Here is a 13,468-nt window from a genome sequence, read left to right as displayed (position 1 = left end):
GTTTTGAACTCTCTTTAGTTTTGGTGGCAAGCACCTTTACCTACTGAGCCATCTTGCTACCTCATCCTACCTTCTTTTAAAGGGAGAGATGGAGTACAGTTAGAGATGTCGAGGGACTGAAATGTTAGTGGTTGCCTTTAGTGTAAAGAGGTCAGAGTGCTCCATTGTGACATCTGCTGTTGGGAAGCCAACAGTGTACTTTTTCCCAGCTGGCAGAGCCCACGTCCCACTCTGCAGTGTGGTCTCATTTTCTGTTGCTGAGAGAGTTTGGATAAGTCAGGAATTGCTCTTTAAATGTTGCTGTAGTTGAAGATATAGGATAGACCTGTCTGGTACTTCAGGCCTATTGTTTCCTGTTGAAAGGGTGGTTGTAGTTGTTGTTATTGTTATTATTGTTATTGGTTCTGGATATTCAGGTTTTAGTTTGTTAACTTTTTGCAATTTACAATTTTCTAGGAATATGTTAATTTTATTAAAGTTTTTATTTTGCTAGCAGGTAGATGGTTATATTTTGTCCATCACGTTTGTTTTTATTTGTGTGTGTGTGTGTGTGTATGTACACATGCAGATACAAGTGCATGCAAGTATTTGTTGTACACATGTGTCCGTGTAAGTGTAGTTCAGAGGTTAATCTTGGATCTTTTTTTTTTGAGCATGTGTATATTTTTGTGTGTTGTATGTGTAGGCATATGTATGTGGGTTTACACTTATATAGAGAACAGAATATGACATCAGTATCTTCTGTTGCTTTCCAGCTTAATTTTGCAGCACTAAGCCTGGAGCTCTAGTTGACTGGACTAGCAGGGTAGCAAGCTTTTGATTCATTTTGTCCCCTCTAAATGCTGGGATTGTAGGAGTGACCTCCACGTCTGACTCTTTATATGTCTACTGAGGATCCAGACTCAGGTCCTGGTTCTTGCATGGCCAGCACTTTATCCTTAGCTGCCATGTTGCCTTTTGAGATAAGGTCCTTCTGTGAGGCCTTGGGCTTGACTGTTTGGCAAGGCTGGCTGACCAGCAAGCCCCAGGGATCCTCCTGTCTCTGACTCCTCGGCACTGTAAACACATGTGCATGATCCCACACATGGTTTTATATGTGGCTGAAGCTTGGATTCAGGTCCTTATGCTTGCGTAGCAGGACCTTTACTGACTGAACCATCTGTCCAGGCCCAGTGGGTATTCTTATCTGTGCCTTCTTCATATTTGGATCAATCTTGCCAGAAATAATCTTTCTGTTAGTACTCTGAACTAGCTACTTTTGGTTTTATCCGTCAGTTTCCATTATTGTATGTGCTTGGTTGATGCTGCAACGATAAACGGCACACTTGTTGAGGGCAACTCACAAGAGAAAATGGGCAACCCAGATGAATTAAGTCTTTCAGTACCAAACCGAAAGCCGAAAAGAGAGTGAGTGCCCTGCTGTTCAGTCTTTTATTCCTTCTTCCGTACACGCCCCTAGCCACGCCCAAAAGTGGGCCTGGCTAGTGGCGTAGTTCCCCCACCCTGTCTCTAGTCATGCCCAAAGTGGGTGTGGTTAGCGACGTGGTTCCACTCTTTCGTTACCACATCCATAAGCGTCTTTAGAGCCCCTCGTGGCTAATGGCGGAGTCCTAAATGTCCCCCTACACTTGGTTGTGTATGTTATTCTGTGAATAGCTGCGTATGCACATAGTGATATCTCTGCACTACATGTGATATCTTTCTATTTCTATTTAATTTCTTTGGTAACTTCATTTTACTTTCTTAGATGTATCTTTTCTTTCAGAATCTTACTTTCAAACAGAAATAATCATATGTATTTTAAATTGATTTCTACCTCGCATTTGGTTGCAATGACCTGTAGCACTTACATGGTGAAGTTTACTGATGCTCACATGATGGAGCTTACACCACTACCACTGATCCCTAACGTTCCTTGTGAACTCATAGGCATACATGTTTTTCTAGTTGCTACATGCAGTTATATATATTTTCCAATTACATTAACTTGAGTGTGGTTATTTGCATTTTCTTTGTTCTTGGTGATCTGAGAAATCCTTTGAGAACTCCTGTAAGATGGTGGGCTTTTTATTCATCTATCTTTGTGTGGTGCTAGGGATTGAAGCCAAGACATCCTGCATGCTGGGCAAGCACTCCACAACTGAGCATTGCCTCAGCCCTTAGATGAGAGGCTTTGGCCCCTCAATATGGCTATTTTGTATAAATACGGAGTCATTTGTGTGTTCTTATTCTGGTTCCAACCCAAGTTGTAAGACTGTGGTTTCAAAATTGATTGGCTGAAGTTGTTTACTTCTGCATCCTGGCTTTATACAGAGGTCCTCCACTCATTGTCACTCTTGCTCAGGCCTAAAGAGGTGTCCCCTTCTCTCAAGTGGGGCATTGAGGCTCAGACCTTAGGAGGCTGAAGCTAAGGCTCAGCATTTGAGAGTATGCACTGCTCTCACAGTGGACCTGACTTCAGTTCCCAGCACCCAAGGCACACTAACAGCGTTCTAGGAATCTACTGCCCCCTTCTGACCACTGAAGGTGCTGCAGAGCCTCACACAGTTGTACCTACATACATATAATTAAAATTACAAATAAAAATTTTAAAACAAAAAACTTCAGACTATAGCTCATAGAGGATTTGGCAGTGACTTATTTGCCAGACATTGACCAGTTGCTTCCACCACAGAGGTTCTGAGCCCCAAAGGCTCCCTTCAGTTCCACTGCTTTGAAAAGGACTTGTTTGTGCGTATGCTTTTGTAGCCATGAAGTGTCTTAGGAGTTTTTCTCTGTAACTTGCTTTGTATGCCTTCCCAATGGAAGTCAGAGTTCTGTGGCTTTCCTCAGCTCATGGCTCCTTTCTCTTTCTTTAGACCAATGAATGGCTAATTACAACTCTCTAAGCATCTCATGGTTTACCTCTCAATTGCACCTGTAAAGTCCTTGACGCATGTGAGGTAACAACGTTGACAGGAGCCAGGAACTAGGATATAGACACAGGGTTGGGTAGGGTGAATAGTTCATACAGTGGAGATGAAAACATTAGCTCTACTGTATTACTGACTTGAGAAGCTAGCTTGATTTGAAGCTGTAATGTCTGTCATACACTCCACCCCAAACACACAGCAAATTGAACTTAGTCTCTGGTTGCAGATGTCACTCTATAGAGGTAGACTGGTTTCAGAAAGATTTCCCCATAGAGGGAGCCTCCATTCAGACGATGGGCAACTCTGGAGAGAAACAGTGAATTCCTTTGACTACTTAGTCAGAGAACTATCTCCCCCCCCCCCCAAAAAAGAAGGAAGGTCAGGGTTTCTCTGTGTAACAGCCCTGGCTGTCTAGGAACTCACTCTGTAGACCAGAGGCCTCAAACTCACAGAGATCCTCCTATCTCTTCCTCATAGTGCTAGTATTAAAGGCGTTCACCACCACTGCCTGAACTATTCTTTTTTTTTTGTGGGAGAAATCAACTGAACAAAGGAATCTGAGAGACAATAAATGTGGCACTAGGGAAATCTGTCTTATTTTCCTGTAAAGTATGGAAATAGAGATATTTTAGTCAATTTTGTGCTCAGTAACAGAGCATCTGAGACTGGGTGGTTTATAAAAAAGTAAAGAAAGTTATCATTGTTGTAAACACAAGAAGAAAATTCCAGTGTCAAGGATGTAACATCTGATAAGGGCAGTCTTCTGTGTCATCCCATGGTAGATGGCAGAAGGCAAGAGAAATGCCTGAGAGAGAAAAGAAATGAGCGCAGAGCGCATGCTTTTATTAGAAACCCACCCCCTACGTAATTGACTCGTTCCCATGAAAGTCATCAATCTACTCATAAGGGGAGACCCTCACACATTTAATAATTATCCTTTCTCTGGTTCTCCCTTCCTTCCTTCCTTCCTTCCTTCCTTCCTTCCTTCCTTCCTTCCTTCCTTCCTTCCTTCCTTCCCCCTTCCCTTTATCATTTTATTTTCTTGTTCCTTCTTTTGTTTTCTTTCCCCTTCCCCTTCTTTCTTCCTTATGGTTCCCATCCTCCCCATTACACTCCTTCCCCCTTTCTTCTTGTTGCATTCCCTTCTACCCTTTTTGGAGACTAGGTCTCACTTTCCTAGGCTGACCTCCAGTTTATGATTCTCTTGGCACAGCCTCCTAAGTGTTGGATCCCAGGCATGTGACATCACACCTGGCTCCCAAGTATCTCTTCAAGATCCCACATTTCAACATTATTATGTTAGAATGAGGTTTGCATGTTTGTCTATTTTGTAACACTTGTAGCCCAGGTTAGCCTTGGACTCTTAGTGGAGCTGAGGATTCTCCTGCCTCCACCTCTGGAGCGCTTTGTTTACAGGCATGGGCTACCAGAATTAATTCTGGGGATCAAATCTAGGGCTTGGTAGCCCTTTACCAAGTGAGCCATATCCAGCCCTAGGATGAACTTTGGGGAAACCTTCAAACCATATGAACTCCCTGTGAGTTCTTGATTTTCTGTTGGGACCTCCCTTATAGCTTAGTATAAGGTCACTTTTGGGAAAGTGTTCTGTCTGTGTAATTTAATGAAACAATCTCTAATGAGGGCAGACCTTGGTCTCTGCATACTTTATCAAACTCGATCTTCACTACTTTCTGTCTGGTTGTGACTGCTTGGTTTATCATTTCCCCAGAGAGATGAGCTTGATTCTCATCTTTGAACGTTGTATGATTTGTTTTTCATAATTTTTGCATAGGATTTATATATCTGAGCTCACAGAGTGAGACATGCTGTAATTTTCTTTGGTAGTGATCAAGATGTCTGAAGTGCCAGTTCTGGGGTGGGCGAGGAGGCATAATTCACCATTTTCTCTAAAACCTGTCTGGGTACTCTGTCCTTGAAAATGAGTTTCCTCTTTTCTGGGATAAACTAAATAGTCTGTTAGGTTAGAACTATTCAGTTCTGAAATGTTTGATAGAATTAACTTGTGAAAGCATTTGTCTTACTCTTTTCTCTGTCAAAAAGATTAGAACAGTAGTATAGTTTCTTTATTAGGATTATTGATGATTCTTGTTACAGGATTTTTGGTTTGTTACAGATTATTGATAATCTTTATTTTATTCTTGTGGCTGTTTTTAGAAGTTGGATCCAAGTACCTATTCTTATGTATGGTATACACAGTTACACCCCCTGATCCCAAATATGTATGTGTTTATGTATATACATATATGAAAATACCATAACATATATTACTCTGTATATAGGTTATACACACTAGTAAAAAATCTTGTCATTAAATACTATTAACAAAATTCTATCCTTCTGTTTTGTCTTATCCTCAACAAGTATTTGAACATTAAATTAAATAAAGGGAATTACTATGTCTATAATGAGTTTGGGGTTTGCTTCTTAAAATAATAATTCTCAGGTAGCCTCTGTAGTTATCAAAAATCAATATTGGCTGAATACTAGCTAAAGTAATATGACAACTAAAGGAGATCAAGAGGATAAAAACTGGAAAGGGAGAAGTAAAACTATTGCTATTTGCAGATGACATGGTAGTATACAAAAGCAACCCCTAAAAATTATACTGTAGAACTTCTACAGTTAATAAGCATCTTTAGAAAAGTAGCTGGCTAAAAACGTACAGCAACAAAAAAAGAAAAGTAGCTGGATACAAGATTAATAAAAATAAATAAATAAATCAGTAGCCCTCTTCTATACAAATGATAAACAGGCTGAGAAAGAAATTAGGGAAATATCACCCTTCACCATAGCCACAAATAATATAAAATATAAAATATCTTGGTGTAATTCTAACCAAGCAACTGAAAGAACTGTATGATAAGAACCTCAAGTCTTTGAAGAAAGAAATTGGAGAAGATATCAGAAGATGGAAAGATCTCATGTGTTCATGGTTTGGCAGAATTAATATAGTAATAATGACTATCGTACCAATTTCAACTTACAGATTCAATGCAAGTCCCATTAAATTCCACACAGTTCTTTACAAACATTGAAAGAGAACAATACTCAACTTCATATGGAAAAACAAACAAACAAAAAAACAGGATAGAGAAAATAATCCTGTACAATAAAAGAACTTCTGGAGGTATCACCATCTCTGATTTCAGGCTGTACCACAGAGCAATAGTAATAACACCCACATGGTATTGGCATAAAAATAGGTTGATCATTGGAAATGAATTTAAGACCCAGATGTAAGTCCAAACACCTATGAACACCTGATTTCTGATAAAGAAGCTAGAAAGCTACCATGGAAAATAGAAAGCATTTTCAACAAATGGTACTGGTTTAACTGGATGTCATCATGTTGAAGAGAAAGTAGGAAGTAGCAATGAAAGCTTTGGCACAGGAAATGACTTCCTGAACATGGTACCAGTTGTGTAGACATTAAGGTCAACAATTAATAAATGGGACCTCATGAAACCGAAAAGCTTCTGTAAAGCAAAGGACACAGTCAAAAGGACAAAATGGCAGTCTACGGAATGGGTAAAGATCTTTACCAACCCCACATCTGACAGAGGACTGATTTCCAAAATATACAAAGAACTCAATAAATTAGAAATCAAGAAACCAATTAATCCAATTAAAAAATGAGGTACAGACATAAACAGAGAATTCTCAACAAAGGAATCTCAGATGGCTGAGAAGCAGTTAATGTTCAACATCCCTAGTCATCATGGAAATGCAAATATAAATGATTTTGAGATACCATCTTACTGTCAGAATGGCTAAGATCAAAAACACAAGTGACAGCTCATGCTGGAGAGGTTGTGGAGCAAGGGGAACACTCCTCCGTTGTTGGGGGAGTACAAATTTGTACAGACACTTTGGAAATCAGTACAGCGGTTTCTCAGATGGTTGGAATTGACTTACCTCAAGACCCAGCTATTCCAATCCTGAGAATGTACCCAAAGAATGCTCTGCCACACCACAAGGACATTTGCTCAACTATGTTCATATCAGCTTTATTTGTAATAGCCAGAAACTGGAAATAACCCATATGTTCATCAACAAAGAATGAATAAAGAAAATGTGGTACATGTACACAATGGAGTATTACTCATCTGCTAAAAACAATGATATCATGAAATTTGCAGGCAAATGCATGGAACTAGAAAAGATCACTCTGAATGAAGTCACCCAGACCCAGAAAGATAAATATAGTATGTATACTCACTTATAGGTAGATATTAGCCATACAATAAAAGATAACCATGCTACAATCCACAGACCACCCAAAGAAGCTAACTATCAAGAAGGTCTCAAAGGGGGACACATTGAATCTCACTGTAAAAGGGGAGAGGAGTCTGGATGGGGGGTGGGCATGGAAACAGGAGGGATCAAGTGTGGGGAGTACTGGGAAAGGCAGCTGGAGTCAGGGGCATCTCTGAGATGAGCTAGAATCTTAGTGCAATGGAAATTCTGAGGAAGGGTGACCATAGCTAAGACTCCTAGCAGTGGGGGATACAGAATCTGAACTGGCCATCCCCTATAACTAGGCAAGACTTCCAGTGAAGGAATTGGGACTCCAATCCAGCCCCCAAACCTCTGCCCTACAATTTTTCCTGCCTACAAGGTATGCTGGTGTAAAGGTGGCACAGAAATTATGTGAGTGGTCAACCGGTGACTGGTCTATCGTGAGACCCACACCATGAGAGGGAATCCACCCCTGACACTGCCTGGAGGACCAGGACCCAGAGGCTGGACAGCCCAGAGACCTAGGATAATGCCAAACATGGCTGACAAAAAAAAGTCACTGAAATGATTCCTAATGATATTCTGCTATAGTCATAGGTTGGTGCCTAGCCCAATTGTCATCAGAGAGACCTTACCCAGCGACTGATGGAAACAGATGCAGAGACCCACAGCCAAACATTAGGTGAACTTGACGAATCCTGCAGAAGAGGGGGAGGAAGGATTGTAGGAGCCAGAGAGGTCAAGGACATCACAAGAAAGCCCACAGAAAGAACTAACCCGGGCTCACAGACTCACAGTGACTGAACCACCAACTAGAGAGCCTGCGTGGGACTCACCTACGCCCTCTGCATACGTTACAGTTGTGTAGCTTGGTCTTCTTGTGGGACTCCTAACAGTGGGAGCAGGGCTGTCTCTGCCTGTTACCTGTTTTGGGGACCCCCTCCACTGGGTTGCCTTGTCCAGCCTCAATTGGAGAGGAGGTGCTTAGTTTCACTTCAACTTTGATATACCATGGCCTGGCTGATACACATGGGAGGCCTGACCTTTTCTGAAGAGAATGGAGGAAGAGTGGATGGGTGCAGGGAGGGGCGATTCCAGGGAGGGGAAACTGGGATTGGGCTGGAAAAAATTAATTAATAAAAAATAAAATGCTTAATGCAACATTTTAATGAAATTAAAAATTGCATACTTTTGTCTTATCCTCAACAATTATTTGGATGTTAAATAAAATTGCTATGTTTATATTAAGTTTGGGTTTTGCTTCTTAAAATAATTCTCAGGTAGCCTCTGTAGTCATTAGAAACCAGTGATGTTTGAGTGACCTTTCTAATGCAATAGTTTACACTTTGGCTTCATTTTAGAATGTCAAGAACCTTTTCACAACCCTAGATCATCTGAGACCAATTAAATTTAATTCTCTGAAGTGGGACCTATGTATCCATAGTTGGCAAAACTCCCTCTATGAATTCTGTAAGCATTCAAAGTTACAACCTTTGTGCTGATTTATATTCCCTAAATAGCACTTTGTTATTCAAGGTAATGTAACACTGTGTTCCCAGAGAGAGAAACTTGTTTGTAGCACTTGAGTATAAGTTGAATCACTTTTTTTTTTCTGAGAAATAATTGAGGAAGGGAATCCCTTGCCATATACACAGGCATCTCCAATACTAATCTATTGTCTTAATCTCTTGACCCCAGGATTAGGGCACACATTCTCTTATTTGCTGTATGTGGTTTTTGATTTAGGTTTGTGGTTGTAATTTTGTGTAGGAGTTGGCCATCTGCAGGGACTATGTGTGTCACGGGGAGGTGAGCCCTGTGGGAGATTGTGCCTTTGGCAGTGTTTGGCTCACATTCTGGACCATTATGTGTGCTGCGTACTGATTTCTGTTTGGGGATTTTTTTAGGAAAGAATGCACAGTAGGCATTTGGTGTGCACTTGTGGTTTGCAGAGACCTGTAGTCTGCATTTCTCACAGTGTGGCCATGTGTGGCTTTACAGACATGCCTGGGGCTCTGCATGTTTCTCTGCCATGGGTGAATTTTCTCAGAGCCCCTGAATGAAACAGATCATGCTTATGGCTATTGAAGCTATAGACTTTCACTCAACTTACTGCTCTCGCCCCTCACTGAGACTCCACCTCCAACCCTGGGTCGTTCCTCTGTCTGGGTCTTTGCTCGGAGCTGCTCTAGAGTCAATTTGAACATTTTTCACCATTCCGTTTTTTTTCCCCTGGGTCCTCTACATTTTAATTTTCTTTCAAGCATGGCTCTGAGATGGGTTGTTTCAGCTTTTCTGTTTGTCCATTGTGGGTGAAGGGGACTCCTGGTGGTTTGGTGTGCTAACTTGCCAGGAGATCCCCTTAGGCTTTGCATGACTTGTGACAGATCATGTGATCCAGCCACAGAGCTCTGAGATTGTTGAAAATATATCAGTTCTTCAATTGTACAATTACTGAGTGAAATAAAGGTCATCAGGGCTGAGGAAGGGAATGCGTCTGTATTCACTCATTCCAAAACTGTTTAAAGAAGGGCCAGAGGGCTGACCCGATGACTCAACAAGTAAATGCATGATGGGTAAGTGTGAAAACTTGATGGGTAAGCGTGAAGACTTGAGTGTAGATCTCCAGCACCCATGTAAAGGCCAGACATGGAGCATGCGCCAATAAATGCAGGCCTGGGTGGGGGTGGGCTGAGGGGCAAGTGAATGCCAGAGGTTGCTGGTTGGCCAGTCAAACAGAAGTGGTGAGCTCAAAATAATTATGTGAAGAGCAAAGAGGAACATACCCAGTGTCTCCTTGTGGCCCACATATGAGCACACTTGCATACATGTATACATATATACATACACACTAGAAGTCTCTTGTGCTAGTATTGTGTAGTATCCACTATGGCTTTCAAAAGCATGTTTAAACCTGGAGTACCTGTGCGCAAGTTGCAATATCTCACTGATAGTCACTGCCAACATTTAAAAATTGTTCTTTCTATTTATGTATACATGTTTAAACATCCATACATAGTAATTATATTAATTTTTTTATTATCTGTTTTATGTGTTATGAGTGTTTTGCCTGCATGTACCACATGCATGCTGTGCTCATGGAGGCCAGAAGAGGGCATCAGATCCCCTGGGACTGGAGTCAAACCAGGTCCACTGGGAGAGCAGTACTTTTGAATATTCTAGAAGTAATTTAAATACTCACCTAGTTGGTGGTATTTACCCTCATGTTTCCACAGTTAGCACACTATTGAAATCTTTATTGTGTGTTTGTCTTTGATGAACATCTGGTTGTACTTCCTCAGGTGAGATTTGTAAAACTGGAATCGCTAGTTAAAAAGTATGAATAGTTTTACAGAATCTTGTCAAATTGCTTCTTACAAAAAACTGGGCCAAGCAGGCTCTGCATGTTCTCAATGTGTGCTTATCAACATTGATCATTACATTTTCAGCTTCAGTTATTTCACCAGTGAAAAACCGAACTCCCATTTTAACTATTCCCTGAACTGTCCAGAAAACATTTTATTTCTATATTTTAATTTTCTATTTGTGTTTTTGCAGGTGTCTGTGAGTTAGCTGTGCAAAACTCTATACCTGTTTTGTGTATGAGAAGTGAGTTGGGACTTTAAAAAAAAACTGATTCATAAGGTGTCTCTATATGAAGGGTCTATCAATGTTTTATTATAATTGTTATAAGTAGTATTTTCAGACTTCTTTTTATGTAGTAGAAGTTAATTTTATATAGTAGAGGTGCAGTATTTGGTCATATTTTGTTCAGTTACTCTTGTGCCTATCAAATCTTAATCTAACCCAATTTTCATTTGCTCCTTTATAATCTTACACTTTGATATTTATGTATAATGATCATCTCTCTAAATTTTATTTTTATATGTGGTATTAAATACCCAGTGGTAACATCATGTAAAATTAGAAAAACAAAAGCCTCTGCATTTTCAGTTTCTTTCATTCCAGCTGAACGTATCCTTTACCTGCGTGAAACTCTGCAGTTAGACTGTGTGGCATGCAACATTGCCCAGTGGGTGAAATCACTCGCTGTGCAAGCCAAATGCCTTGAGCTCAATCCCTGTGACCCACAGTGGAAGGAGAAACCCAGCACCCCACAATTATCTGACTGCTGCACGCATACTACATGGCGTGTGCAGCGTGCACACACACACAGACAAACACACACACACACACACCATCTTTATCTGTTGTGCCATGTTGTCAGCCCCAGTATTACACACACACACACACACACACACACACACACACACACACACACACAGTTTAAAAACAGGAAAAGAATATGCATTCAGAACACACAGGAATGATTGCTGAGCAACTGTGTGGAGATTGGATAGCTTGCTGCGTTTCTAACCATTTTCTTCCCTGAGGTTTGGCTTATGCAATTCCCAATCAGCTCTAAATTGGACGTGTAGGAGCCAGAAAGTGCTGAGCACACATCAGAGCACGGATACTTGTGCTGTCTCCTAGCTCCCCAGAGCCTGACTTGTTTGTGGATTGTGACCTACGATTCCCTCTGTCATACATTTTCAGAAGGCAAACTGGCAATCAAATTCTGTGGTAATTGTTTCCTTCTGTGTGGATTTTTCCTTCCCAAACTGCTTGGCAAGGACGATGGTGGCTTCTAAAAGAGTAAAGGGACCTGGAATTACATGCCAGATCCATAGTGGCCCACCACCTCCCATTTTCCAGGGTTGTCCTAACTTTCGGTAGCTTGCCCTATCGGCCTTATGATCCAAATGCCCTTTAAAAAAAAAATCCATCCTTTAAACTATGTTTTACAATGTATTTTTTTTTTCCAGCCAAAAACACAGAGTTTGGTAGCCAGACTCTGTGGGGTCAGTTTGGGCTTTCCTATAGCTGAATGATAGGGTGTAGAAAGACACGAACAGTACTATTTTAGACACACTAAATTAGAAGGAACTGACCCCACATCCCAGATCTCTGAGGATCTTCAGGCACTCATTTCTTTCTCTTTAACTATCTATCCACTTGAGCATGTGTGCAGTCTTTTGAATGAATTACATTTCACCATCTAGTGGGTGCTGGGAACTCAGCTATGCCTGGCTTAGACTCTGTTTTCAGAGTCTGTGCAGTCCATCATGAGGAGATGGGCTGTGGATGTGCATAGGAACTGAAACAGTTTTAATACAGCAATCTCCCGATTAGAGCATCCAGAAAGATTCTACTTTGCCATAATCTATCACCAAAATGAGTATAGTAATCCTTGTCCATAAGTGTGGTCAACTAACCCAACTAACTGAAATCAGCTCTGCTATTTGTTTCTTTATAATTCCATAACTGTGTGATAATGTTCCATTGGGAAGGGTCATATGATATCATCTGGGATGGCTCATCTAGGTTTGGAGGACCCAGCATGGCTTCATTCACGAGTCTGTTATCACAGTGAGGTAGTTGGTGGCAGTTGGGGCTGTCTTTTCTGCAGGGTAGGTAGTTTTTGTTACAAGGAGGTGCACTGGACAGGAAGAGCAGGAGCTTTCAGCCCTCTTGAGCCCCAGACCCAGCATTAGCAGTCACTTCCATGGTATTCTAGTAAGAACAGTGACTAGGCTAGCCCAGGGAGAGGGATGCCCATAATGAATGGGAGGACTTTGGAGTGGCCATCTGTGCAGTCTAACACTGACTAAAAAGAAAGTAAATGTATTTGTAAAAGGTAAATAATTGGGTCTCATTGATTTTGGTCACTGGTGGGGACTGGCTATGTTTTTATCAGTTGTCTTCATGTTCAAGCTTTGTATGTCAGGCTCAGTGGTCTGTACCCATCTCTCATGGACCTCCCTTCCCACCATTCCAGCCGAGAGTAAAGATGCTGCTGCCATGTTTCCATGGTGAGGCAGGAGCGATCCTCCAGCCCTTCTTTACTTCTCACTATCTTTGCTCTTGATAAGTTCACTGACTGTGACATCCACTCTTCTCACCAAGCTCTCCTCTTCCTTTTTGTCCCAGGCACTAAAACAGTTGCAGATATTAGTGATGGTACCTGTGAGCCTGGGCTGTCTCCTCCATCCTCCTGCATGAACTCCATACCAGTGCTCCATCTCATTGAAGACCTGAGACTGGCCCTCGAGATGTTGGCCCTTCCTCAGGAGAGAGAAGCCCTCCTGAGCCAGATCCCTGGCCCAACGGCTGCCTACATAAAGGAGTGGTTTGAGGACAGATTGGTGAGTGTGGGTCCATGGCCTGATAAGGGAATTGTGGGACACATAATTATGCAGCAATGGAATGTATCCAACTGCTATCCATAGAGATGG

The 13,468-nt window shown here is 41.4% G+C and overlaps 1 protein-coding gene across 5 annotated transcripts in view; it reads left to right on the top strand.

Moving 5' to 3' along the window:
• The window catches only part of Ppfibp2 (PPFIA binding protein 2), a 139,705-nt gene that overhangs the window by 42,903 nt on the left and 83,334 nt on the right, over nt 1-13,468 (top strand). For all 5 annotated transcript variants that reach the window (XM_040756744.1, XM_040756740.1, XM_040756749.1 and 2 more), the window contains exon 3: nt 13,164-13,378. In XM_040756744.1, coding sequence (XP_040612678.1) covers nt 13,164-13,378 — 215 coding nt within the window. The remainder of the gene's footprint in view (nt 1-13,163; nt 13,379-13,468) is intronic.

Source organism: Mesocricetus auratus, unplaced genomic scaffold (genome assembly GCF_017639785.1).
Source record: "Mesocricetus auratus isolate SY011 unplaced genomic scaffold, BCM_Maur_2.0 Super-Scaffold_4256, whole genome shotgun sequence".
Classification (NCBI taxonomy): domain Eukaryota; kingdom Metazoa; phylum Chordata; class Mammalia; order Rodentia; family Cricetidae; genus Mesocricetus; species Mesocricetus auratus.
This window is presented reverse-complemented; position numbering and strand designations above follow the sequence as displayed.